Raw genomic sequence first — 27730 nt, 5'->3', positions numbered from 1 at the left:
TATGTTTAGGAGCCCAGAGGGTGGTCCTAGGTTTAGGAGTCCAGAGGGTGGTCCTATGTTTAGGAGCCCAGAGGGTGGTCCTATGTTTAGGAGCCCAGAGGGTGGTCCTAGGTTTAGGAGTCCAGAGGGTGGTCCTATGTTTAGGAGCCCAGAGGGTGGTCCTAGGTTTAGGAGTCCAGAGGGTGGGACTATGTTTAGGAGCCCAGAGGGTGGTCCTATGTTTAGGAGCCCAGAGGGTGGTCCTAGGTTTAGGAGTCCAGAGGGTGGTCCTATGTTTAGGAGCCCAGAGGGTGGTTCTATGTTTAGGAGTCCAGAGGGTGGCCCTAGGTTTAGGAGTCCAGAGGGTGGTCCTATGTTTAGGAGCCCAGAGGGTGGTCCTAGGTTTAGGAGTCCAGAGGGTGGTCCTATGTTTAGGAGCCCAGAGGGTGGTTCTATGTTTAGGAGTCCAGAGGGTGGCCCTAGGTTTAGGAGTCCAAAGGGTGGTCCTATGTTTAGGAGCCCAGAGGGTGGTCCTATGTTTAGGAGCCCAGAGGGTGGTCCTAGGTTTAGGAGTCCAGAGGGTGGTCCTATGTTTAGGAGCCCAGAGAGTGGTTCTATGTTTAGGAGTCCAGAGGGTGGTCCTATGTTTAGGAGTCCAGAGGGTGGTCCTATGTTTAGGAGTCCAGAGGGTGGTCCTAGGTTTAGCACTCCAGAGGGTGGGACTATGTTAAGGAGTCCAGAAGGTGGTCCTATGTTTAGGATCCCAGAGGGTGGTCCTATGTTTAGGATCCCAGAGGGTGGTCCTATGTTTAGGAGTCCAGAGGGTGTCCCTACCACCAAGACAGCAGTCAGTAGGACCTCTCTCTAGACCCCCAAGACAAAAATCGGCATACATTTAGACCAAACTAACAAGTTATACCGAATCTGCTCCCATAAAAGCCTATATCAGTCTGCTCGGCTCCTCCTGCTCTATAACATGCTGCATTTTTAACAGGTTCCCATTAGGCTTCAATACTTGAAGGATATGAAATGAAACAAGTGCTATTGAATCCATGGTAGGTGTTCTCTCCTACAAGATAGAGAGATCTTCAGTGCTTCTTCTAGAACGTCCATACATCAGTAGCAGTGTAAGATTTGTCTGTCTGTCCGTCAAAGGTAATTCATCTATATACTTTGGGATAAAAATATAGGATAATGGGCTTTCACATTCTGACAAATCCAGCTGTGACCGCTTTGTATGTGGTGACAATGTTGTCATAGGTGAACTGTAGAATTTCATTTTACAACCAAAAATATACATATATACATATCTGTAAACTTCCAATGTAAAAAAACAAAAAAAACAAAAGCAAAACCACTAAAACTATTCACGGGTGTATTCCAGGGGTGCGTGAAATGTCCTGACCTAGCGTTATCGTCCTCAGTTTGCAGCCATTAGTGTTGGGTGTACTCCAGCGGAAGGCACTTGCAACGTACTGCGAAATGCTTTGCTGGCATCGCCATGCGTCAGAGTCAGGTCTGAAGCTTTCTACATACACATAGTCTAGGGGTTTGGTCTTGTCTGCGTCCTGCCCTGTGGTGTGTGGGTATTGGTGTGATATATACAGCTCCATCTACTACATTTTATCGGATACGTTACCACTCCGGTCAATGGAAACATAAACACAAATAAAAATATGTCATTTGTTGTCTTTTTTATACATATAAAAAGATCTTCTACATATTATTAATTTCCATTTGGTATGTTACATGTCAATCTCTGTACAGAACACAATGCAGTCACTCTGTATTTACAATGCGCTATGGCGGGAGTCCGTCCATAGTCGCAAAGGCGTAGTTAGGCGTCACTCTTCCATGGACTCTCGCTAGTCATTTGGTTTAGCAGCATTGGAGAGATGGCACAGAGCTCCCGAGCGGAGACTAGCAACTGCTGTTCTTGAACTCTCCATTTTCGGTGATGGACAGTTTGGTGGGGTTGGTTGGAGAGATCCCGTTCCGCACTTGCGAGCTATAGCGCTCCTTCACTTGCGTTAGTGCGCTCATCAGGCGGGTGTTGGCTGCGTCCAGCGATATGATCCTCTTCTCCTGGAATAGATCAGACACAGTTATAAGAAATTGCAGGTAATGGAGGAATACACTGCGGAGACCTGACTACTTTCTTCTATGCAAAATGGAACCTTCATCAAGCATTGGAAATACTGTTGTCATGCTGATGGGCTCCAGCTTTTGGAGTTAGATTGTTGGTATAGTTTGGCAGTTTTACAAAGTTGAGGGGGCGGACATCTACAATACAATACTAATGATTATGACATCTTCCCTCTTTCTTCTTCTGTTCCTTAGCTGCTATGGACTCCTAGTATATCTTCTCTTTTCAGCATGTGTGTGTCTACATCTGCAATATATTACTGTGTATTATCCTGTATCTGTATTACTATGCTGCTGTAACATACTGACATTTCCCCAATGTGGGACTATTAAAGGATTATCTTATCTTATTTGTCACTAATTTTATTCAGCACTACTAATATCTATGGCGACCAGGTACCTCATTAAATATTCATAGTGATAACCTTCCCACAGGATAAGTCATCAGTAGTGATCTGTGGGGGTCCGACAGCTGGACATCGCACCGGTTAGCTGTTTTAGCAGCCTCAGGGTGCCAGAAACTCCTGCAGTGGATGGGGAACGTATTCAGGTTGCTCCAATTCATGTAATAGGATAAAATTCCCAGGAACCACTACTATGCCGTGGATGGGACTGCAGCGCTACTCCCATTGCTTGAATAGGAACAGTCTCCACGCATTCCCCCTCTGCATTATCGGCTACCTGTGCCTGGAGGCTGCCAAAACAGCTGCGCCATGGGGCGTCCGGGTATCAGACCACACAGATCCCATACTAAACACCTATTCTGTGGATAGGTCATCCATTTGGGGCTGGAAAACCCCTTCTTCACGTAATCATTGGGGGTCTCCATAGTTGGACAGTGATTAGACAATAACACCTATTCTGTGGAAAGGGGATGAGCACTATTAGAAGGAAGACCCCATAATGTGTACAAAGCCCCTGTACCAGTGCTGTAGTGTCGCTAAATCATGTGAACCTATAGTAACGTACAGCAGAGATGACCTATTGTGAGAGGAGATCCCCAATAATATGCTGGCGGTATAGGATGTTTAATAGAGATGAGCGAACAGTGAAATATTCGATATTTGTTTTGAATAGCCCCTCAATATTCGACTATTCAAACGAATATCGAACCCCATTATAGTCTATGGAGAAAAAAGCTTTGTTTCAGGGGAAACCACACTTCAACTCAGGAGGGTCATCAAGTCCACTATGTCACCCCAGGAAATGATGACAACACCTCTGGAATGCAACTGGGACAGCAGGGGAAGCATGTCTGGGGGCATCTAACAAGCCCAAGTCACTGTATTACACCACTAATAATGCAGGAGCTGACTTTTTCCCATAGGAATGCATTGACCAGCGTTGATTGGCCGAATGCCATACAGTGCACAGCATTCGGCCAATCAACGCTGGTTCTGTCAGAGGCTCGTCTGTGAGGAGGCGGAGTCTAAGATTGGTCCACAGCAGTCTCCATTGTGGTCCGATCTCAGGTATAGCAGAGTTGACACAGCTCTGCTACATCTCAGGTGTAGCAGTGCTGTGCGCTCAACTCTGCTATACCTGAGATGCGGCAGAGCTGTGCGCTCAACGCTGCTACATCTGAGATGTAGCAGAGCTGTGTCAACTCTGCTATACCTGAGATATAGCGGTGTAGCAGTCTCATATGAACTGAATCTGAAATCCACTCTTTGTATAAAGTGGAGGTCACCTGATTTAGCCAGCCAATTAATTTTTCAGATTTTTTTCCGATGCCTACATTGTCGTAGTTCCTGTCCCACCTCCCCTGCACAGTTATTGGTGCAAAAAAAGTGCCAGGGAAGGTGAGAAGGGATACGAATTATTAGTGCGTTTGCTGCGTGGTATTCGACTGGAATCGAATATCTCGAGCAGCCTGATATTCCATCGAAAACCAATTCGATTGAACGCCGTTCGCTTATCTCTAATGTTTAACTAGCTAGTGCTCAATTTTCCTGCAGTGATACCACTGGTGAGAAGAGGTATTACACTGTGCCCGTTGAAAGTCAGTAGGCTGGTTGTGTAACACATGGACATGATGGGTCCTCCAGTGTGAGAGACACTCTTTTCACTTGTGGGCATGCTTTCTTCCACCCAGAACACACTGGTAGCAGATACAGAACTTTATTAGCACTTCTAATGTGAATTAATAATAGTAAAATACATTGCAAATAGTAATGTGCGTTGAATGTTTCATTTTGCAGAGAAGAAAAGATGACATTTGCTGTGAATGGACGCATTCATTGAGGGGTCTACAAGGAGGACATCGAACCTAACAGAAGACAGTGTAACGGATGGCTTGTTTCTGCCGGCAGAGGAGGAGACACAGCAACACAGGAGTGAAGCAGCCAGAAGCTGGAACTGAAAGGTTGTTCTGAGCGTGGGTGATGGGAAGGTTGTGAAGGTTTGCTCAAAAGAAAATCAGAAGTAAAATAAAAAAAAGAAACAGAAAACATAAGACCAAAAATGCCCTGCTCCAACCCCATTCCAGCTCAGAGGGTGTGGGAGAGGAAATGGGGGGTTATAAGCCTGCGGGGCTCTGTAACATACCATCCTTACACCTCCACACATAGACCGCACCTTGTACGCCATCATCTTACTCTACACAACGCTGAAGGTTAATGTAAGGCACCGGGTATAATAATGTATCTATAGCCTAGTATTATATACATAGAAACATATATCATGTAATTCATCTCTACGGTTTATAGCGCACATGGTGTGTTCTCATCCTTCGCTGTCATGTGACCCGAGCAGTAATGTTAAGGATACGATCTAATCCTGACGGCTCCTTATGTTACGTCTCATACCCAGATTCATGTCCGATGATCTACCTTACTATACAGGGAGGGTCTCGGTAATTTATAACATGTAGGTGATACAGAGGACTAGAGATGAGCAAACACTGTTCGGATCAGCCGATCCGAACAGCACGCACTCATAGAAATGAATGAAAGCACCTGGCACGTACGCTTTGCCGGCGGCCGGCGTCACAGGTGCTTCCATTCATTTCTATGGGTGCGTGCTGTTTGGATCAGCTGATCCGAACAGTGTTCGCTCATCTCTACAGAGGACATTAGTGTATGCCTGGCTGGACACACATATTACATAGCTTTTGGCTGACAGCCATCTCTTCCGTTCCTAACACACATGCATGCTAGTTTATACCAAGCGTGCATGTGTTCACAGTAGGAAGAGAGGAGCAGGCCGCAGCCTGACAGTAGTTACTGCCTCTGGATAATGAAATCTCCATCGGCCTGGGCCTTCTTTTTCCCAGCGTTTGCCATTGCAGGGAGTGTCAGGAGGTCCTCATACGCTTCAGATGGCTGGTGGGTCCGCAGGTCAGACCGTCCGTTATCTAATGTCTATGACCCAGCTTGAGGACACTAGACTTGATGTTAGTGTAATGGTCACAGAGAGCGGCTGACTAGTATTGCAGTATATTAGTGTAGTTATTGTAGTATATTAGTATATGTAGTATGAGAAGTGAGTAACATGGAAAGACTGCCTGGATAACATAGGTTTAGCCTCCCTATGAGATTAAAGGGGTTGTCGGAGACTCAGGTATAATGGATACTGACGACCTATCCATAGGGCTCTGACAGCCGTATATATGGCCGGAAGCAGCGCCGCTCCTATTCAAGTGAAAGGGAGCAGAACTGTAGCCCCCCCGGCACCACCGCTACAGTATATGGCATGTTGTATATACAACTATAGTGTTGGCACCAGGGAACTGCACATTTAATAAGAGCAGAGCTGCTTCTGCCTGTATACCCTGTATACAGCTTGGGGCAGCCGGATCAGCTGACTGATGCAATGTCCAGGAGTCGGACACCCACCGATCTGATACTTATGACCAATCCTGTGTCCATTATGCCTGGGTCTCGGACAACCCGTCTAAAAAGGATCTGCGACCGTTCCTGACGTGTCTGCTTTAGTAAAAACTTGTACTACCGATGAAATAACAATTCTGGATAATCTTTATCATACGTTTGCATTGTTCTGCTCCTCTGTTGTTCCTCCTGAGTACTTATGAATAAGCTGACAAAATGGGTGTTACTATTGCTCTCAGTAGCGACAGACCGTGCGAGAACGCCCAATAAATCGGGTAACACCCAGTTGTCAATTCATTCATAGATATCTCACAGGAAGAACAGAGAAACGCCATAACATACAGTCCAGATACTCCAGAATTATCATTTCAGGAAGAATACAAGTACTTACTAAAATAGACGTGTCAGGAGGAGGTGACGGGTCCGCCTTAAAGGTGCCAATGGTGAAACTGCAGAAAGACAAGAACACTATGTAGACAATGGGAAGAACAATGAATCCAGCAATCTTATAATAAACGTTCTCCTACCCAACGCTACAAACACTATACAGGGACCGGATCTGGAGTTGTATCAATGACTCTCTGAACTACCGTATGTAGGATAACCCATAAAGGTATAACAATATCACCCCTCCGCCTATCTGACAGAATTGTGCCTGATGCAAAACCCTACAACATGGCTGCCTGCAATACCAGTATATATATGACTGCACTTAAGGAATCACTAGCAGCACACAATGATGGGAATGTAACGTGACATCTGTATCCTTTTATTATATTTATAGGATTTTAGGGTTAGGGTATGACTAGGGTTAGGGTTAACCCTAACCTTAAAGAGGATCTTTCACCATCTCCACCAACTTGAGCTCTGTTCATCCTTCAATAGACGTCACTCCACCGATTCCAGTACAGTTGGAATAGTTTCTCTAGCCCCCCACCGTTCCTGAGCAATCTCTGCTATTAGTTTTGTTACCTGATATGCTAAGTAGACTGTCTAATGTCAAGTGGGTGGTGTCAGGCATGAGCAGGCAAGGGGACAAGATTCGCGGAAGACTCCCATGTCTTCCTCCACCCTCTTGACATTAGGGAGTCTAGTTAGAGTATCAGATACCAACTGTAACTAGAATGATTGCTCAGGAATGGTGGGGGGCTAGAAAAAAAAAAATCCCATCTGCTCCAGAATTAGCGGCGCTGCACCTATTAAAGGAGGGAAAGAGCTCGAGCTGGTGGAGATGATGTTGGTTCCCCCAACTTTAATAAGACCCCTGTAGAGTCAAGGAGCTGGAATGTGTAGGAGGTCAGGCACAGGCCATGTCTGGGTACACTGCTTAGCTAGTATGCGCACGTGTTTTACTTGCCTGTTTGCGTTACACTCCCATTAATGACCTGTAATTTAACACAGTTGTGATGAGACTAACACGAGAGAGAAAGTCAGCAGTTATTTTTTGTTAGTGAGGAAGGACACGGAATCCCCACCGGAAGCTTTGCCGACGCCATGTAAGGACACAAGACAGATGATGTGCGGATCACAAAGGACACGGACATCTATACGGTGACAGTCCATTACTTTCCGTACCAGCCGTAGAAGCAGCTTATGTCAAAGGCTCACATGAGAACACTCCACACATTGCAAATAAAATATTACATTGACACCAGGGTTAAGAATTCCCATCTCTTCGTATTTCTGCCACAAATGATGACCTAAAAACTGAAGGTATCGGAATACACAGGAGGATTAGGTGAACTTTGGCTTTCCAGCTGTTGTGGATTTAATCATGTAGGCGGCCATGTTGGTTACCTAACTGCCCTCTGCCAAGTGTCTGCTACCAGAAATGATAAGATGGAGCTCCCTTCTGCACCTCCTGGCACCCTTAGGGACTATAGGGAATTCCAGCCGAAGCCATTCAGGTAGAAATTCGGGGTGGGGTAAATTATTTTACCCTTCAATGCTATTCCTGGCACATCCAGCAGAAGAACAAGCACCTGCAGACACAATGTAACAGCTAATACCAGAATGCCGGTTCTGTGAATGGCACCCAGGGGGGTTGTGTGCGCACCGGGAATTCTCTTTCCACCCTACTTTGCACGCTTAAGGGATTTTGAATTGGGAATACCGTGCAAAATCCGCCGTGGAAATTTTCCCGCCGGCCGTATAAAGATTTCCTACTTGCGTTCCCTTCAATGGGAGGTTCGGGTGTTCTTTGTCCGAATCTCGAGCAGAACGCTTCTTCTTTCCACAAGCTGATTTTTGGCCCTAAATGAAGCGTCTGCTGTAAATATTGGGGAATGATCATTGGATAACAGTAACATTAACATTGCATTGCCTAAACTGGGTCGGACACACAGGGTAAATATTGGGCAAACCCTCCGAGGCCTCGATGTTTGTTTTGTGGGCAGGAAGCCCTTTCTATTTTTCCTTGTTGGTTTCTATTGATAAAAACTTAATAAAAATTGATTATACCCAAATGTTGAGCAAAGCTGTTTAATGTGCACGGGGCCATCTGCTGGCAGAGGTCAGAATAATGAAAAGGGTCATCGGACCATGGGTAGGTGGTCTCAGCCGTGTCCAGCGGTTTACTACACTAGTCTGTGAAGTTCCACTTTGCATTACCATTGGCTATATTCTGAGCAGATGTACAAGCCAGTGAAGAAAACAAAAATCTACTTATACAAAAATGTCAGCCAGCTCCGGGGCTTGTCAATCTTTATTATGTGTGCATAAAAGCCCTGCAGCTCGCAGCATTAACACATACATTGCCAATGCAAGCAGAAGGTTCTCACGTGTTGCTTTTTAGATATCTCAGATATATGGACGTTCCAGAGCAGAGGCAAGTATCGCCATATAATACTACATTCACCCTGCAGAGAAAATTACCTATAGAAAACAGCAGGACAGATTTAGCAAAATGCTCATTCAGCCTACAGCTATGGCATCTCTTGTGACACCCCCATGCTTGGCTCACCATGCGATGGGTCATCCGTATGTGATCTATATGGGTCCGACACCCGAACCCCGCACACATCAGAAGTCCCAGCAGCTCCCGGGCTCTCTAAGCTAATACCCCGGACAGGGAGTCCCTACAGGCTGGTCCTATTCAAGTATTCAGTTCCGCAGAACTACCGCAATACGGTGGAAAGGCTGCAGCGCCGCTCCTATTACTTAAATAGAAAAACCTACACGCTCCCCCGTCCACTGCAGCAGCTTCTGGTGCCCGGAAGTTACTGTGTGGGGTCAGGTGCAGACCCCCATGGATCACATACTAAAAAAATTGGATTTTTGTACTCACCGTAAAATCCTTTTCTCGTTGTATTCACTGGAGGACACAGCACAATGCGTCTATATCCCAGGGTGCTGTGTCCCCCACTGAAATAAGTGAGAAATACACAAAAGTTATTGGGCTGACAAACCCTTTGAAAAATGGATTGATTACCTAGGCGAGACATCTAGTTTAAGTGAAACCCATTAGTAGGAACAGCTAGCCTCCCTGCTGATAGTTTCCAGATGGTAATGTAGGAGAATTTTTGTACTCAATGTAAAAAATGTTAAATTAGTAAAAACCAGAAAGTAATGCAGATATAATGCAAATATTCAGACTCTACATCTTCTTAGAATATAGCCAATGTTACTTATGGATGGGGCTTCATGTTAAAGAGAGCGCAGACTGAAACCCAGCAAGGGCAGGCTAACTCAATCTTCATCTTCTGACCTTTCTACATAAGTGAGATCAGAATAATAGGTGTATACTGGTGCCCGGTAGGGGTAACCTCATACCTGTGCATCTATGATTTTCTGCTTTGCATCGATGACAGCCTGCATCTCCGCATGATCCTTCTTCAATTCCTCCTCTACAGCGATTAGCCTGGAAGGAAAGAACATGATTGACGTCAGCCGAGTCCCCCGTAGCCAGCTATGGAGGCGAAGGGCCTCTTGTCCGAGCCTCACCTGCTGATGACACTTTTCATTTGGCTGTCCTTCTCTTCCTGCTGCCGCCGCAGTCGCTCCTCGCTGTCCTCTAGCCTCGATTTATATTCCATTAGCAGCTTCTGCATCTGCTGTTCCTGCACCAGGAGCCGCCTCTCATATTCCTCCAGGCGACGGCTCGAAACCTTCAACTTCTCCTTTAGCTTGGCTATCTCTTGTTCATACTGCAAAGCAAAGGAAGGCAAGTTAATGGGAGCGCAACAATCCGTTCCATCTTACCTGTAATCTGTGGAGACTTTCATTTCTAAATAGCAGCAATGTTATTAGGCCGTTTCTCAGGATCTATAATATGGCCATCTGCCATTCCTGATGGGGGATGTGGTTTTGTTCAGCGACCACAAATGAAGATACCCGGAAACAGCAAATCTATCCAAGCTCCTATGTATTACACTGACATAAGGCAGTGTTCACATCTGCCCTGAGCGTCCGGCTTTTTCAGTTAAAAAACAGACACCTGATGGACCCCATTATAGTCAATGGCCTTTTTTCATGTGCATCATTTTTAGGATCAATTTATCAGTTCTTGTGGTCCTCCCACAGACTAGAAGATTGGAAATCAAAGTGCAGATGTGAACTTAGCCTTAAAACATATGGTATAGTAATCCTCTATGGAAATCTAAGGTTTAGGCAGAATACATGCTGATTGTCAGACAGCTATTCCTCCTGACCCCCCGATACACATGCACTCTGTGATCAACATGTGTTACGCCTGGAGAACAAAAGGATCAGGCATGTTGAAATCCAACATGTCCAATTGACAACCATCTAATGTGTATGGTCACCTTTAGAAGTAAAGTGGATCATATCTGCCAACAATGGACAGGTAGGAAAACCTATGCTGTAGTTATAGGGTAACCACATAGGTCTGAGGATAGATTTGTCATCCATGTGCTCACCTTCTCAGCAGGTTTTGCTTCGTCCTTATTTTGGTCCGCAGTCTCCTCTTCCTCGTCTTCATACTGACCATTATTCAGCACCCATGCCGCTGTCCTCTCCACAGGGGACATTGTTGCAGAGTCTACAGGTGACTGTACCTATAGCACAAAAGACAACAAGGTTAAAGGGGTTGTCCCATCACAAGGATCCTATTTATACTGCTAGTTTATGTGGATTTAAGACTTTTCCTAAATGCATTGCTTTATCAAAACGGCTTTGTTTGGCCGCTATCTTAATTTATTCACTTCATTGTTTACACTGCGTTTCTATGGCCCTTGGGATTATCTGCTCATTTGTCAAGTGATGTAGCTGCCTGCTCTCAGGGGGGGGGAGGGGTTGGGAGCAGCTCTGGGCTGTTTGTGTCTGATAAGTAGCAGAGCCTCTCAGATAGGAGAGGGGGGAGGTGAGAGCTCGGGGATTTCTGAGCTCTTATCAGTCGGTTTAATTGAATTTGGCTGATAAGGGCTGAGATAGGGAGTCAGTTACCTATGTATGTAATGCAAACTGACTCAAATCCAGCTCTGCTACATCAGCTTCACACTGTGGTAATTTATTTACAACCAATCCCGTGCAAGTGAAACCCCGCCCACCAATGTGCCGAGAAAAGCAGGAAGTGAACAGAGCACAACAGCCTGCAGGTTGGTGAACAAGCATCATGGGAATACCCCTTTAAGAAACAGATATTATTCGGACTGCATAGTGAACTCCTATATAAAAAGTCTGCTTTAGAGGGGATGCATCATCAGAGAACTCCATATCAAATCTTTATACATTACAATTTTTACACTGCCCACTAGAGCACTCACGGCGAGCGAATATTACATTGTATTGTGTCAGCTCTGCTGTATAGATTGGGACAGAGTAAGCAGAGCCATCTCATTATTAAAAGATAATTCATGATAACTAGAGTACAGCTGGGAGGCAGGAGAGAAACTCTATACACCATTCATACAGATGAGGCTCTGTGTCCAACTCCCTGATATCTGGTATATACATCTCCCAGAGACTGGAGAAATCTATTAGATTCCTGGTTATACAGAAAAGGAATAATAATTTTTATTTATATAGCGCCGACATATTCCATATGACAAATGAAGTGCATGGAGGTGCCAGACACATGTACAACCATTTCATATACATAGAGCACATGTGGGTACGGAATAAATGTCATTACTGTTAAGACCCTTTAATGGGGTTTTCTGGGATCCTATCCTTAGGATAGGTCACTCATTGAAGATCCATGGGGTGTCTAACACTGTTTGAGGTGGCAGCAGCACTCCCTGAGCACTGCTTCCACTTCACAGGCCATGTGGCACTATGTTCATTGGTTTCATGGACCGATCGCAGCTCAGTCCCATTCAAGAGAATGGGCTAAGCAAAATTGCTGTACAAATACACCAAAACACTGCAGCCTCTCCAAACAGATGATCAGCTGGGGGCCTGGATGTCAGACCCCTGCCAATGTTTATTTATAAAACCTCAAAAACCCCTTTAGGCTGGACCAAGTGGTGTTTTGCAGTCACTGTGTAGCAGATAGGATCCTAGCAAATCCCATCTCCACACTGCAGTAGAATGCACACAGCATACACACTGCGATTTCCAAAACCGTTGCGGTCTTGGAAATCGCAGCATGTCAATTGTACCTACAAAAACGCCGGTGGTTTCCATATATGTATAACTAAAGCAGAAAGTCTGAAGAGGAAACCTCTGCAAACTTTCTGTAAAAAGCGCTGCAAAAACCTCCCCTACAATGCACTGCCACCGCGATTTTTCCCACAGGTTTTTTTTGCTGCGAAACGCTACGTGCGGCCTTGGCCTTAAGCACATTTAATGTACCAACTACTCTTTTACATTAAAGCAGAACGGGAGAACATTTTCTATCTAAACACATTTAATATCATCAGTGTTGTTTTCTGAAATTACAAGTGCAGGATTTCACAGAGTTCACAGAAATGATCTGCACAGGCACAACTATACTACTAACAATCATAAGGGGGCAGCGTTGTGCCGGCAGACTGCCTGAACTGCTACAACTTGTACACAAGTGACTAGCGCTGCTTTTAAAGGGGCGGTGTAGCAAGGTGCCTGTATTGCTACCACTATACTTATGTAAATGTTAGATATTTTCGTAAACCGCCATTACCTTAAAAGCCTTGCGGTGTATTACAGGTCCAGGATTACCTTCTGTGACCTAACACTCTACAAATCTCTTAAATAGTAAGTTAGTTGGATATAAGAGCGACAATGATTCCTCCATGACGAACGCCAAAAGCCGTTAGCACATAGCCAATGTATATAAAACCCATTTTACTAATTTGTAATGAAATATCCCTCTTGCTAAGCCTAGGGAAATGTTTGTGCATCAGTTTCGAATGTCCAAGATTTTTTCATATATGGCTTAAGCTTAAGATAGGCCATAAATATCTAAACGATGGGGACCAACATCCAGCCCCCCGCAGATGTCTAGAGGTCCGTGTGGTCCTTGTGTTATTCTGTGCAGAGACGGAAGCAGGTACCTCTGTGCCCTGTATAGTGAATGGCGCTGGGACTGCTGCTCAGCAAGGGGATGTGTTATGCCTGGTATACCAGTTATCTGGTGTACAAGACATATAAAAAGATGCAAAATTTTTGTACAAATTTTATTATTTTACTTTTTTCAGTTGTGTGCCAGCCACAACACGTTCATGATGATTATCATTATCTGCCAGAAACGATCCCTGAAATCTGCAGCAGCTATAAGGTAGTGTAGACAACAGTGTGCAGGTGTACAACCAGGCAGAGGGTGCACCTGTTTTATAAGGAGGTGGATGAGGTGCAGGGGATATGAAGGCTACTCCAGGCTTCATAAATCTCCACCATGAGAGCTGAGCTGCGGTATTGGTGCCACGATACCATAAAGGACAGGACTGCTTCCAGCTCTGTGTACTGTATAGTACAGGGACCGGGCGTACCCCTAAACAGCTGAACAGTGTGGGGGCCGGGTGTCAGTCCTCCACCGATCAGATAATTATGGTCTGTCTTGGTGCTTTCTTGACATGGAAGACATATTGGCCCTCATTCTCAGGGGTTGCACCCCCCAGCTATTACATATATATATCCATATCTATCTATCTATCTATCTATCTATCTATCTATCTATCTATCTATCTAGATAGGAGAAAGGTGTCCTTAATGACAAATCCCTTTAAAGTGTATAAGTCTGTAGGCAACAAAAAGATTAGTAGCAAAAAAAGCAATAGAAGTTCTGTGTCATACCTGCTGTGTCTGCTGGCGGTGAATGGCTCGTAGTTTCGGCACAGGGCTCTCGCGGGAAGATGTTGACTGCTGTCTTGACCGGTTACCATTCTGCACAGGCTCAGCAAGTAGTGTGGCCGAGATGCCAGACATGCTGCCCGTGCTACGTAAGGAGGCACTGTGTGGCAACGACTGTGGGGCTTTGGCTCGAGCCCCAAGAGCCGCTTGGTCGGTCTTTCGGATCTGGGCTTGTCCTGTGCTGTTCTGTCGAGGCAGTGCTATAGGAATGGGTCTCTCCGGCATGGTGTGCCGCCTGCTGAAGTCCTCACTCTGGGTACTCCTTTTAGTGAAGTCCTCCATACTGCTATTGCTGGGTCCACTGAGAATGAATTCTTCACTATTACTCTGGCTTCGAGAACTGGCAGTGCTTAGGTTTTCAAGACTAGAGTCCACAGAGGCTTTGGGTAGGGATGGTGGAGGGTTGTTGAGATGGTACACAGGGTTTTGGAACGACAGGGGCTGCAAGCTGTTTTGTTGACTCAAGGCTGGGTGTAAGGGTCTCCTGACTTGTGGGGCACTTTGTGGTGTGCTCTGGTTGTCCCGTAATTGCTTGATAGTGGCGACGTGTGCAATGGACAACTGGCTGCCGGTTAAACGCAATGGTGGCTCTTGAACAACAGAGGAACGCTCGCTATGACTGACAGTAGAGTCCTGCAGGTCCATTAAGGACACGCTACGGCCATTGGGAAGCACGTTATCTCTGTCGTCTTTGTCAGAATAAGACATGCTTTGCGTTGAGGCTTGCTGGACAAGAAGCAATGTTTTCCCCCTGAAGTAATTATCCACATTTTCGATGGTTGGAGACTTCAGCTTTAGAAGGTCACTGAATAAAAATAATTCTGGTTAGACATAGGAAAAATCAGTGTAAATGACCAGAAATAATTAACATGACGATAATGAGGGATGATGTGGTATGAGGACCTGTGAGCGCTGCCCTCTTCAGCTATTGTAACCATACTGATCAGTCAGCCATGACTATGTTCAATGCCATGTATGTGGCTTAGTCAGCCCAATGATTTGGTTGTGCCCATGCCCGACCATGGCTCTGTTCTAGCTCCTCCCCCAGTGGTCATACAATAAATGGAGAACTAGGGACCCCAGCTCTAGTGATGGGTAGGGGTCCTAGCAGTGGATAGGTGATAAATATGAATTGTAGGAGAACCTTAAAAGTAGGTGCCGCTTTTACCTCCCAACCTTCCAATATATGTTCACACTCAGTTCAGCCGAGTGTGCATGTGTTTTAATAAAGAGAAATGAATGAACTTGAGCAGTAAAGAATAAGGAATGTTATAATCCAACTGCTTGAACATCTACCATTGGGAAGATTCATGACCTTCCATATATATTAGGCATCAAACTCATCCGGCCACAATCACTAGGTTTGGCCAGCATTCATCTAAGGAGTAGTTTTGAGCATGGGACCCCCTTTTTGACATCAGTATGTCCTCACATAGCGTATGGACAGGGGTTGTTCTGATGGGACATCTCTTACCAGTAGGGTTGAGCGATCGGGATCGGAAAAGATCCGATTCCCATCGAGTAAATTTCACGATTGCGATCGGAATTCCAATCCTGATCTTTTCTGGCGGGATCGAGGTCGGAGGTTATTTCCCACAATGCTTTGCTACTGGCCAATCATTGTGAGAAAAGCTAACATTAAAGTTGATCAATCAGGATCGGAAAAGATCAGATCCCGATCGGCGATCGAGCAAATGTCACGATCGGGATCGGCTGGAAAATGATCGAAAATCGGATTTTAAAAACGATCCTAAAATCTCAAGATCGGCTCAACCCTACTTACCAGCTAATGTCCTATATATTGCTATTTTTTAGACTACCTTCTAGCTATCATTCTTATAGCCACCACAATGCATTAAGCGTATAACATCCCTAGAAAAGAATTAGATCGTAACACATCATAGTCAATATATGACGCAAAGTCAACCTGTTCTCACCTGTCTGCAGGATCCTCAAATATCTTCTGAAGTCCTGACGATAGGCTGCCACTTACATTTGGAGTGGAGCTGTGCTCACTGAATCGTCTTAGCTGTTGCTGGATGGGGGTGGGATTGGTCAGTGATTTGGTGATGTCCGCGAGGATGCGTGGCAGCGGTCCCAGTTTCTCCACGGTGGCCTGTAGGAAGGAATTTTCACCCTGATTGGACAACATGCGTGGCAACGTCCGCCATTGTGACGGGGAAGGCCAGGAAGGGTTCGGAGGGCAGGTGGTGTTTTTTTTTATTTTTTTATTGTTTTGTTTGTTCGTATGGGTATGTGAGCGCATGGCACGAGCGCAGAGCCATATTATCAACCACGATGTGACGGATGGAGGAGACGGGGTGTAGCCAGGCATCGGGGTAGGAAAGGGCAAGGGAGAAAAGGAAATAGAGAAGAAATTAGGACTGCTCAAATCCAGAAGGAAAATAATTAATTCATGCTTAACATAACTAAAACTACTGCCATTCCAACTCAAAACAGACATGCAAAGCCGACATACTACAAAAAAACGTGAGGAGAGACCAGGGAAAAGTGGTTTGCAACCAGAAGTTACAAGGGCCTCGGGGTTAGAGAGTGGAGCATGCGCCCATTCTAGTGAAAGGAGGAAGGACAGAAAGGTGACAGTGTTATCGGAGGGGGAACAACTTCTTTAAGGAATCAGCCAAGTGTCGTCGTAGTCTGTCTGATGGAGAATGTGGATAGGCCATGGAGATACTGTATGTGAAAGTGGCTGATCGTGGGGGGCACAAACCAACCAGTGAAATATGAGGGGATCTGAGACACCACAACACAGCTAGCGACAAAACCGAAAATCAGAAGACAGTACATAGTAACCCAGTGGAAGGAAAGCCAAAACCATCACTGTCACTTTACAAGCCAACTTACCAGCATGTGCTACGAGAGAGAAGTGAGCATTATACAAAATGGCATCATATAAGCGAATATATCCAGCGTCTGGAACACTTAACCCCGTCCCCTGTACAAGGGATTTCCTAGGACTTAGGATAGGTTATCAATTGGACATCTGACACTTGGGACCCCTGTGGAACAGCTGCTTCTGCGGTCATGTGATGTCATGTTCATCAGTCACATGGCTTGATCGCAGCTCAGTCCCATTCAATTGAATGAGGGGAGATGCAAAACCAAGAACAGCTGCTGTACAAATGTATGGTGCTGTGCCTGGTAAGTACTCAAACTAAATGGGGGTCTGGGTGTTGGGCCCCTGACTATCAGTAATTCATGACCTGTCCTAAGGCTAGATCATCAATTTATACAGTTTAGAAAACCCTTTTAGGTTGTAATCTTGGCATAACCCCTTTAAGGCTGAAGGAGCACATTAGACTTCAGTTGTGTATGGAGTATCTGGGTGACATTTCATCCAGGAGCAAACCTGTGTCATGTCAGAGTCACTGATATAATCACTGGTTTAATGGTAGATGCTCTTTCATGTTAGAAGATGATCCAGTAAATGGTGCGGGGAACAATTGTAATGTGTTATAATCACCGACATCTGCTCCTGGATTATGGCGGCTATGCTCTCTTACTCATTCAATAGGATGGGTGCAGAGTGACCCACCTACTAAACTGCAATCTGATTCCACCTACTACACTGAAACTAGATAAAATGCACTTCCATTAGACGTGTCAGGTCCCAGTGAATCAGCGGCAATGGATAGAGAAGGAGGCGCCGCTGATGACTCTACTGCACCTCATCATCTTAGGGTCAGATTAGGGGGCGTATAGATGCTTCTCATAATGTAACTTTGGTCAACATGAATTAACTAGTTAGATCCCTCCTCGACACAAGCACAAGGCCAGCAGTCCGTTGTTGGTGTTACCTTATCGAGCTGAGACACCACTTCCCACAGGAGGCCGTGCAGGACTGAGAGCTCTCGGCCAAGGTCGATGTAACCTTCAAATCCCGGCGTGTTCGAGATGGTATCTGGGTTGGAGATCTCTTGGAGAAAACGTTTCATCCCACCCCATTCGTGCTCCAAGAAATCGTTCATGAAAGCCATGTATTCTTCCTTATTGCCAAATCTGTACATTAGGGAGAAGAAGACATTAAATGTATTATATCGTCTATATCTAGAATATGCTGATACACCGGCAACATCATGTACACGTCCTGAGATCCACCTTCTCCCATGGCTGACACCATGCTTATACAAGGTCCTTACAGAATATGTGATATGGGAACACTGCAGGCAGCACAGGTGAGGATGGGGTCCCATGTAGTGGACTGTTCAAGCCCCAAAATGGGTGACTGGGCAAACCACTTGGCTATTAACTTTCAATATTCACATCAATGCTTAGTGGCATTATCCATGGAATATGCCATAAAAGTGTAGGTCCTACCTCTGGCTACCCACACCCATCTCAATAATTGGGCGTCATGTCCATCCCATCTGTTTTTAATGCTAGCCATTCTCCATAACTCCCATAGTAGTTAATGTGAACTACTCTCAGAGCTTCTGATTTACGCAAACAGTGTAGCACCACTTGCTCGAAGGTTTGAGTGGAATCTGACCAAAGATTGCCACTACCTAATTATTCAACTAGGGGATAAAGATACAATTTTCCAAAAAGATGATTAAATACGGTAAAGTAGGAAGAACAGTGGTCAGGAGCTCTGCACTGTGAGAACTTACTTTGCAAAGTTGGCGAGATTCTGTATCACCTTGGCTATGAGTGTCAAAGTCCTGGAAGTGCGGTCATCAGGATATTCCTGCATCAGGCCAAACAGACTAGGGGACATGATGGATGGGCAGAGGAAGCGGAGGAACAGGGAGGCGCTGATCAGCCGCTCGCTGATATCTTGCTTGCCCCTATTAATACATTGTTGTTTCCAAGATGCAAAGACTTCTTTGAGCTCCCGGGGAAAAACACTGCAAGAAAAGGAGAAATGCAATAAACCCCAAACGTATAAGCAGTGGACAAATCATGGCCACTCTGTGCAGCCGCACCCTTCTAGCAAACCCTACAAAATACCGCCACAACAGTGTCAGTGATGCCATTCTCTGCAGCCCATAATAGAAATGACATTTAGATTTCTCTTCTGCTTAGAATAAAGATGCATCAATGTTACTGGAAAGGGTGAATAATATTAATGAATAGGTTATATTTGTCCTCTGGATTTATGCTGCAACCACAGAAAGTGAATGCACTTAGTACAAGGAGTCCTGTGTGCTGCAAACACATCAAATCATTGTGCGGGGAAAACAAAGGCCGCATTCACATCTGACATAAAAGGCATTGCCACCATTAGAACATGGTACTGTGACAATGTGACTGAGCTTGGCACGTGCTCAAACCAACATTTTTTTTCCCCATTAAATAGGTCCGCTCTGCTCTTTACATTTTTGGGCTACCTGTGTTACACCATCTGTTATGAAGCTACTGTACAGACTCCAAAAATCTCTGATGCCTCCAGACAGTTCTGTAACCTTACAACACCCACTGCACATACCGTACCTTATTCCTCTCTGTATACTTAAAGAGAACCTGTCACTCATTTTTGATCTTAAAGGGAATCTGACATCTGGTTCGAGGCCGGCACAATGTCCTGGGAGGGTTCCCGGTGACAGACGGCTATTTTGGACTCTGATACACAATGGCCAGGGCCAGGGATGGGTGTCTGACACAGGTAGAGGAGTCCGTCTGGCTTCTCCCTGCTCGGCTTGACTGACAGGTCTCTTCTTATACACAAACAGGATGAGACTTGTCATTTGAGCTGCGCAGCGCATGGAAAAGCCGCCTGCAGACTCAACTCCCAGTACCTGTTCTTAACCAATGACCCGGATCTACTAATCCTGTCCAATTTACAGAGAGAGTAAACGTAAGACATGGCACATTTATCATAGTGACTGATGCTGGATGATAAATATACCACACGGTCTAGTATATAGCACCTAGCTGCAGGCTTATTTAAGGAGGACACGCTGTATACTGTTGCAAAGCGGACATTGCACTAAATTTAGCAGGTATGGCAAGTAATTGTGGAGCTCGAACTGCGTTGTGTAGTACGTTTTTGTCCAATAAAGGTCATATATTTTATTCACCTTGTCGACACTCCAATCTGTGGACCAGAGAGCGCAGACGTCCATCTCCAGTCGCTGGCCTCCTTCCATTATCACCTTATGTCAGCGAGCCTAGCCTCACACCTCAGCATCATCACTGAACGGCAAGGAACGTCCCCCTTCAAAGTAGAGGACTACAAATGTAGCGTCAGGAGACTGTTCCTCACCACCCAGCGATCATACGGAGCGGTAAAGATGACCCCTCTGCAGTGATATTGGTACCAAAATGAACGGCACAAATACCTATGTCACTGGGGCAGATACTGACAAAGTTAAAAGTGCACCATTACCTTTGCAACAGGTGGACCTGCACAACAGGTGGACCTGCACGATGGGCGGCAGGTGTGGACCTAGCCTTAGAGAAAGGTGGAAAGTAATTTTTGTGCATCTGGTGTCTAAAATGAGAAGGTGCCATTTTGCAAAATGATAGATTTTGGTGCAAATGGCACCAAAAAAAGTGTCCCGCTTAGCAGAGTATGTGAGCTTATGTTTTCCCTGAGACATCTTAGCACTTCAGAGTAAGAGTAAGCTTTGCCATCGGCGACCCGGACACGGTTTTCTGCTGCTCTTGGTTCGGCAGGTTCTCTTTAACTAACAACCTACCTAATGTTCAGTCTTACCTTTATTTCTCTGAATACAATCAGCATTCATAGCCTGTTACTATTGTTAGCATATAATAGGTGCCTGCCTATAGGATGGGCTGTATAGAAGCAGCTCTTGTCCTTCCCAGCTTGTTCTCGAGTCACTCCAAATCAGTAGCGACAGGGAAGTAATGGAAGGCAGATAAAATCTCATTATAAAGCCTTGCAGGCATGTTTATGGAGGTATGAGTAGCTGCTGGCCCTGAGAGACCTACGCTTTTATGCAGAAATATAAAGGCGTATCCTTGGATTATAGCAAGGCCGCATTCACATGCTTTCTTAAAAAGCAAAGTACTTGCGATACACAGATGAAGAGTCAAGATCTTTAAAGGCGTCTTCTACTATAGACACAGGAACTGTTAGATGTCTCAGAAGTTGTGCGGCCCTGAAACTTGAATTAAGAAAACCATACATATGCAAAGCAACTTGTCTTTATCCGGATGTTGTAAAGTTGGGTTCATGGCAGGTTGATATCCAGTAAATCATACTAGCCAAAAAGCGTCTGGGATGCAGTTATGGCCGACATATCACAAAAAGGAGCAGAACATACAACACAATGGGGGTATGCTGCACCCCAAAAGGGGGTAGAGTTTCCAATGAACATAGCCTGATGTGTGTTTGAGGGTGTCCTGACTTTCCTCTGACCGGTAATATCAGGGAATGTTGGATTTGCATGAATTTTTGGTTAATGAATGCTTTTGAGATCACACACAAATGGATCAATAACTAACTATAAGCCTAAAACCTTATTTTAGTCATTACCAGAATCCATCTTTCTGGACTTCATTACGAGCAATAAGGTGAATTACTAAAACCCCTGAAACCATGAAGACATCCCTTAGAAACCTTTCACAGAAGTCAGGAGACTTAGGCAGCCTTCATGATCAGAGGGTTACTGAGTCTTTGTACTCCGATAAGTATTTCAGATCTGTGATGGCTGATCCGATCTGTGGAGAAGTCCTTGCCATCAAAACACGTAACCGGGGAATGGGACAAGGACCTTTCTAAGCCGACATCATTTTGTCACAAAGGGGTTGACTGGATGTAGGGATTAGTGCCAAAGAATGATAAAAGCTGACGGCAGGGAGTCTCTGATCGGATGATATGGCTCCTGAGCCGAGATCTTAAGGCTTGTCTTCACAAGATGATAAAAAAATATAAATTTCACCATCATACAAAACGCACAAGGGTTAAATATCGAAACAACAAAGGGGTGTGTGTGTGTGTGTGTATCTTCTAGTTTGTTAGACCAGATCATGGCGGATTCACATCTGCGCCCCAGTCTTCGCTTTTAGGTTTCCATCTTCTGCTGACAGAAGACAGACACCCGGCAGTCAGTGTCCGCCTGTGAGCGTTTTGTGGTCTCCGCGGCGAAACCGTTTTTTTTTAAACCGGACACAAAGTCCTGCATGTCTGACTTTGCGCCTAGTTAAAAAAAATGGTTTTGCCGCGGAGGGCACAAAACGCTCACAGGCGAAGACTTGGCAAGTGAATGGGTCTGAAAAGTGACTGCTGGTTTCAGTCTCCCATTCAGTTTCTCGGGCAGAAGACGGAAACCTACAAAGCGGAGACCGGCGCATGTGTGAACTCACCCTTAGAAGTCTTTTATGCTATTTTAAGGGGATGTCTCATTAGGACTACACCCGTCCATGTACCCTGTAAAGACATACAGGCCTCACAGACTGAGATCCTTCATTTGGGACCGCCATCTAGGAGTCAGAATGTACAACCGTATTGAATATTCGCCTCCACTTTTGGTGGACCTGAGCCATCTTTGTATTACAAGTGAGCCCATTCATCTGAGCTGCAGGGCTGTGTAGTCAGATTTGTGAAGTCAAAGTTTTGGGTGAAATTGGGCTGATGAAAAATAGAGGAGTCCTTGCCTAGGTCGACCAATTCCATAAGCCCTGGTTTGGCCAATCTGTAGACATTCGTCTATAGGACGCACAAGCTGGTGGCCACGTGGTTTCCACAATGGACTCCCTGGGTTACTCACCAGTAGGAATTGATGATTTTACAGAACGCCAGCTCGCAGCACATCTTTAGGTTACTCTGGTGCTCGGCGAGTTCACTAGATGAACATTTACTGGGATCGACCTCGCAGTTCTCGTCTGACTCATACAGGGCCTTGATAAACTCCCCTAGGAGAGAGGACACGTGACGTGAGCAAAGGATGGAGAGAAAGGAATCGCTATAAATATAGCAACAACCACAGCGAGCAGACAAGGGGCGTACAAGAACAGCCTACACTTACCAAGAGCGTCGTGCAGGTACTTCTGCCCCACCAATTTCAGATACTCCTCGATGGCTTTAGTGGCAAGTGTGTTTTCCCTGAAGATTAGGACATCATGGTCACCACATCGGTCCACCTCTGACATCACCAGGTCGGTTAGGAAGTCCTAAAGGGTTAAAGGAAACAGCTCATTATCTATGGTGGTTTAGGGGTAGGCGAGGATAGAAGAAAAGGTTCTGGGATTTCAGGAAACAGCGCCACACTTATGTATAGGCCGTGTCTAGTATTGCAATACAAGATTTCGCTGGACTTTTCATCTTTTATTACGTTCTGCTCATTGCAATACAAGGCCATACTTTCTGGACATTCTTATGGTACATTTGGGTTACTTTTACACAAGGCCAAGAGCTGCACTGCAAAAAATGTATGCACTTTTACCCCATTTTGCACTTTTACTCCGTATTGACACAGTTCCTACAGAAATTGTGGTAATTTGTGGGAAAATACATGTACATCGTGTGAATACAATCACATAGTTTTCTGCTTATTGGACTCCGTAGCTTTCCACCTCCTTATTTTCATAGCATTATTACTCCGCCATGATACCATTCCCTATGTCCTTATACACACTGGAGTAGGCCCCGTGGGACTTCCTAAAATGTCCAGTCCACATAAACATGAAAAACAACGTGGGTTATGTAAGTTTTATTTAACTCAACCTCTAGGCGGTGCACAGCAGCCCACACCATTCCCACGCCTGCCATTGATTGTCATGTAGTAAGATGACTTACTAGTATATAATTATTGTAGTGCGGAAAGACGTGGCGGATTATCCGGAGGGAGCTACACCTCGAACAGATCACTTACAGCCGGGGCTTTCATTCTCACAGACTAGATACGTACAGTACATGCAATTCCTACATTGGAAAGGCCATGGACAAGACTATATAAAGGGTTAAAGGACAGGGACTCAGTTGTGAAGAAGTCAGAAGTTGTAGTCAGAAGTTGTAGTCAGAAGAGGGGCGAGCAGACAATAGGAGGTCCTCCTCCAACAACAGGCCCTAACCTGAAATTCATTATTTTAGCAGGAGCGACTATTCGTGTTACGTCTAATGTACATGGGCATCTTCTTATGGCAGATGCCACAGGAGATCAGGATTGGGCTGTAGGATTTGGACATGTCCGATCATGTGATAACCCACTACCAGGGATGTCCTGCAGCGGCTTACTCCCCTCTTCCCATGCAGAATGTATGCACACTCGGACAAGAGCTATCGGAAGTGCATGGCAAGCTATGAAGGCATTATCGATCTTCTAACAAGTGATAGCTGGGCCCCCCGCAGATCAGCGGCTTCCTGAAGTGGACAGCTCCCAGCATTGTCTACATGGCGGGCGCTGGGCTGTTCACTTGTAGTACATGCAGCCATCGGTATTACAGCAGTATCTCATAGACCTTAATGAGGCACCACTGCAGTACCCATAACCACCACATAGAAAGTGAGCAGCGCAGCATCCAGCAATGCCAGGGGTTTCTTCTCTCACCTCTACTGACATGACCATTTTGGTAAATGCTTGCATTCCTCATAAAATAATTCAGCAGAATTCCTCTATTACTCATCTTGGAAATATATGAATAAAATTAACGGTTTGCTCCAATTCCTCTTGTCTATAATGTGTCTCCATACACTGCCAAACCCTGCCAGTACACCGATTTAACAAGAGGAATGGTTGCACCCAGTTGTCAAACTATTTATAGATTTCCAGGAGGAATAACAGAGGGACATCATATGGCAGAATTCTAACATAATGTACTCCGGAATTTTATTTGATAAAGAATACAAGCATTGACTAATACTAACTACAGAGAGAGCTGCAGCCCATACAACTGCATACAACCTAATGTCTATGCTTGGACCGCGGCAGGGATACAAAAAGTCGGGTCTTAGTTCTAGAACTATATTGCTAAGGGGCGGCCATAATCATCCAATTACCGTGAGGTTATTAGAACAATGTCATTACATGATGAAACAACCTACGCCAATTCAGGGGTGGCATTGTATCGCGCGTTACGATATTACAGACGCGCAAGGAAAATACGGTTTAAGCCTCTTTCCCCTTCTGATTTTAATCTGTGCACTATTCACATTGCCTGCAAACTTCTGCTAGGGCTCACATGTTCTAACAAATGCCAGTAATGAAAGCCATGTGCGGAGACCGCTCGCAGAGACGTTGCTGATAAGTGTGCGCTCTGCCCAAAATTGACAAAAATTATGGTGAAATTAAATCTTGGGATGCGGCGGAACAATCGGGTTTTTATGTGATGTTTCTATGAGCAATTACCTCTATTCATTGTGTTTGTTGCAGCGATCTTTATGTAAACTACAGAAGGAAAAAAAAAAAAAGTCATTAGGAATTTACTGGTGAGAAATGTTCTCCTGCCGCTCGACAATCTGTAATTCAGGCCCGCCAGCGCTTCCAAGAGCTCGCAGCGTGGTAACGCAAAGATGTCAGTGCCGAATCAGTATCGTAAAAAAGGATCACAAAGGAAACAATCAGCGGATTAACGGGGACGCTTTAAGGACTCGGGTTTTCTTTGCCCCTTTTGCAAACGAACAAAAACATTTAGCGGTATTCAGCGTCACAAAGGAAAGTTTATGTCTTTGAGCCTGAAGGAAATCGAGGATCGGTGTCGAAACGTTAAAGGGGTAAGACTTCTGTGGCAAAAGGGAAAAATGAGTTAAAACAATTACTTAAAGGGATTTTCCAGGACTTATTAATAGATAGTCATGGCCCGTGGATGGATATGCGTTGGCCCTTGGGATGTGGATGGATATGCGTTGGCCCGTGGATGGATATGCATTGGCCCGTGGACATGGATGGATACACGTTGGCCCGTGGATGGATATATGTTGGCCCTTGGGATGTGGATGAATATGTGTTGGCCCGTGGAACGTGGATGGATATGCATTGGCCCGTGGGACGTGGATGGATATACATTGGCCCTTGGGACGTGGATGGATATATGTAGGCCCTTGGGACGTGGATGGATATGCATTGGCCCGTGGGACGTGGATGGATATACATTGGCCCTTGGGACGTGGATGGATATATGTAGGCCCTTGGGACGTGGATGGATATGCATTGGCCCGTGGGATGTGCATGGATACGCGTTGGCCCATGGATGGATATACGTTGGCCCTTGGATGGATATACGTTGGCCCTTGGGACGTGGATGGATATGCGTTGGCCTGTGGGACGTGGATAGATATGCGTTGGCCCAGGGACGTGGATGGATATAGGTCGGCCCGTGGGACGTGGATGGATATAGGTCGGCCCGTGGGACGTGGATGGATATACATTGGCCCGTGGGACGTGGATGGATATGCGTTGGCCCGAGGATGGATCAGAGTTGGGCCAGTGAACGTGGATGGATACGCGTGGGCCTGTGGGTTGCCATGTCACACTGATCTGACACTAGGGGCAGCCTCTGATCTGCTGGGTTCCATTGGAAAGGCTATTCTTGCCGCCCTTGTTGTTACGTCTATAGAGGCCTATAAAGATGTAGTTGTAAGAAATGAGTAAGTAACATTTTTTTTTTTGTCTCAGTGGCACCACTGCTGCGAAATGGTTAGTCTGGTATTGCAGCTTGGCCCAATTCAAACAAATAGAGTTCTGCTTTATACGAGACCCATCCCATAGACAATAATGACGTTGTTTCTAAAAGAATGAAAATACATTTCTCTACACTAGGGCAATCCCTTTAAGATTAGCCCTTTAATCACAGCTAATATAAGCAAGTGTCATTTTTCTATCAACCCGTACAAAGCAAAGCGCACAGAAGCCGGGAAGATGTGCAGGTATTATCATATAATCCTGCCTACACCGATGTGTTATGTAGCAGGGGTTGGTACACCGGGGACATCACCAGCACAATGACAAATATAGCAGTGTGTCTATGGAAACATGGGGCGACATGTTATGCTCTGCTATGTGACGTGTCTGTGAATGTTACCGTCTAAGGACGCCAGCACTGCGGCTTGTGGAATTGTAAGAAACCTATTCCCTTACATGTCCACCGACTTTAATAAAGAGGACCTCTGACCAGGGGTGTCGCTATGACAGCCGCTACCGGGCCCCAGACCACATAAAATATAGCACTATTCTGAAGAGGGGCCCCATTAGAGATTCTGCATCGGGGCCCAGATGTTACGTCCCTGCCTCTCACCTCTTCTGACATGTCTGTTTCAGTAAATATGGAAACAGTGATGTCCCTCTGTTACTCCTCAGGGAAATTCAGGAATAAAGTAACGAGAGGGCGCCAACATTCTTCTTGTCAAAGGGGTGTGTCGTCACATGGTCTGGGATTTTCAGGTCTGATTGGACAGTGTACAGGGACACACCCCCTGTCCGGTTTATGACCCCAGACATTACGGGTCCATGGAGGTCACGGAGGGTGCACACATATGATCCATGTCATTTTTATTGCAGACACGTACACGTGTGTGCCTGTAGTCTATGGGATGGAGGGACCCCAAACGTCACAGTGGCCGGTAAATCCCAAACACACATAGGCCAAGTTTCATAACCAAAACTCAGTTGTGTGAAGCCGGCCTA

The 27730-nt window shown here is 45.5% G+C and overlaps 1 protein-coding gene across 4 annotated transcripts in view; it reads right to left on the bottom strand.

The window, feature by feature from the left end:
* Nucleotides 1-607: 607 nt before the first annotated feature.
* The window catches only part of RASAL2 (RAS protein activator like 2), a 231186-nt gene continuing 204063 nt past the window's right edge, over nt 608-27730 (bottom strand). Inside the window, exons 9-19 of one of the 4 annotated variants that reach the window (XM_075287447.1) lie at nt 23138-23282; nt 22880-23024; nt 18815-19051; nt 18002-18203; nt 16121-16320; nt 14127-14988; nt 10832-10969; nt 9897-10099; nt 9726-9813; nt 7312-7339; nt 608-2064 (exon numbers count right to left, since the gene is read on the bottom strand). In XM_075287447.1, coding sequence (XP_075143548.1) covers nt 1988-2064; nt 7312-7339; nt 9726-9813; nt 9897-10099; nt 10832-10969; nt 14127-14988; nt 16121-16320; nt 18002-18203; nt 18815-19051; nt 22880-23024; nt 23138-23282 — 2325 coding nt within the window. In that variant the 3' untranslated portion in view covers nt 608-1987. The remainder of the gene's footprint in view (nt 2065-7311; nt 7340-9725; nt 9814-9896; nt 10100-10831; nt 10970-14126; nt 14989-16120; nt 16321-18001; nt 18204-18814; nt 19052-22879; nt 23025-23137; nt 23283-27730) is intronic. The other 3 variants (XM_075287448.1, XM_075287445.1, XM_075287446.1) reach the window with 3 other exon arrangements.

This window comes from Leptodactylus fuscus, chromosome 9 (genome assembly GCF_031893055.1).
Source record: "Leptodactylus fuscus isolate aLepFus1 chromosome 9, aLepFus1.hap2, whole genome shotgun sequence".
NCBI lineage: Eukaryota > Metazoa > Chordata > Amphibia > Anura > Leptodactylidae > Leptodactylus > Leptodactylus fuscus.
The sequence above is the reverse complement of the archived record's forward strand: the minus strand, read 5'-3'. Positions and strand labels throughout refer to the sequence as shown.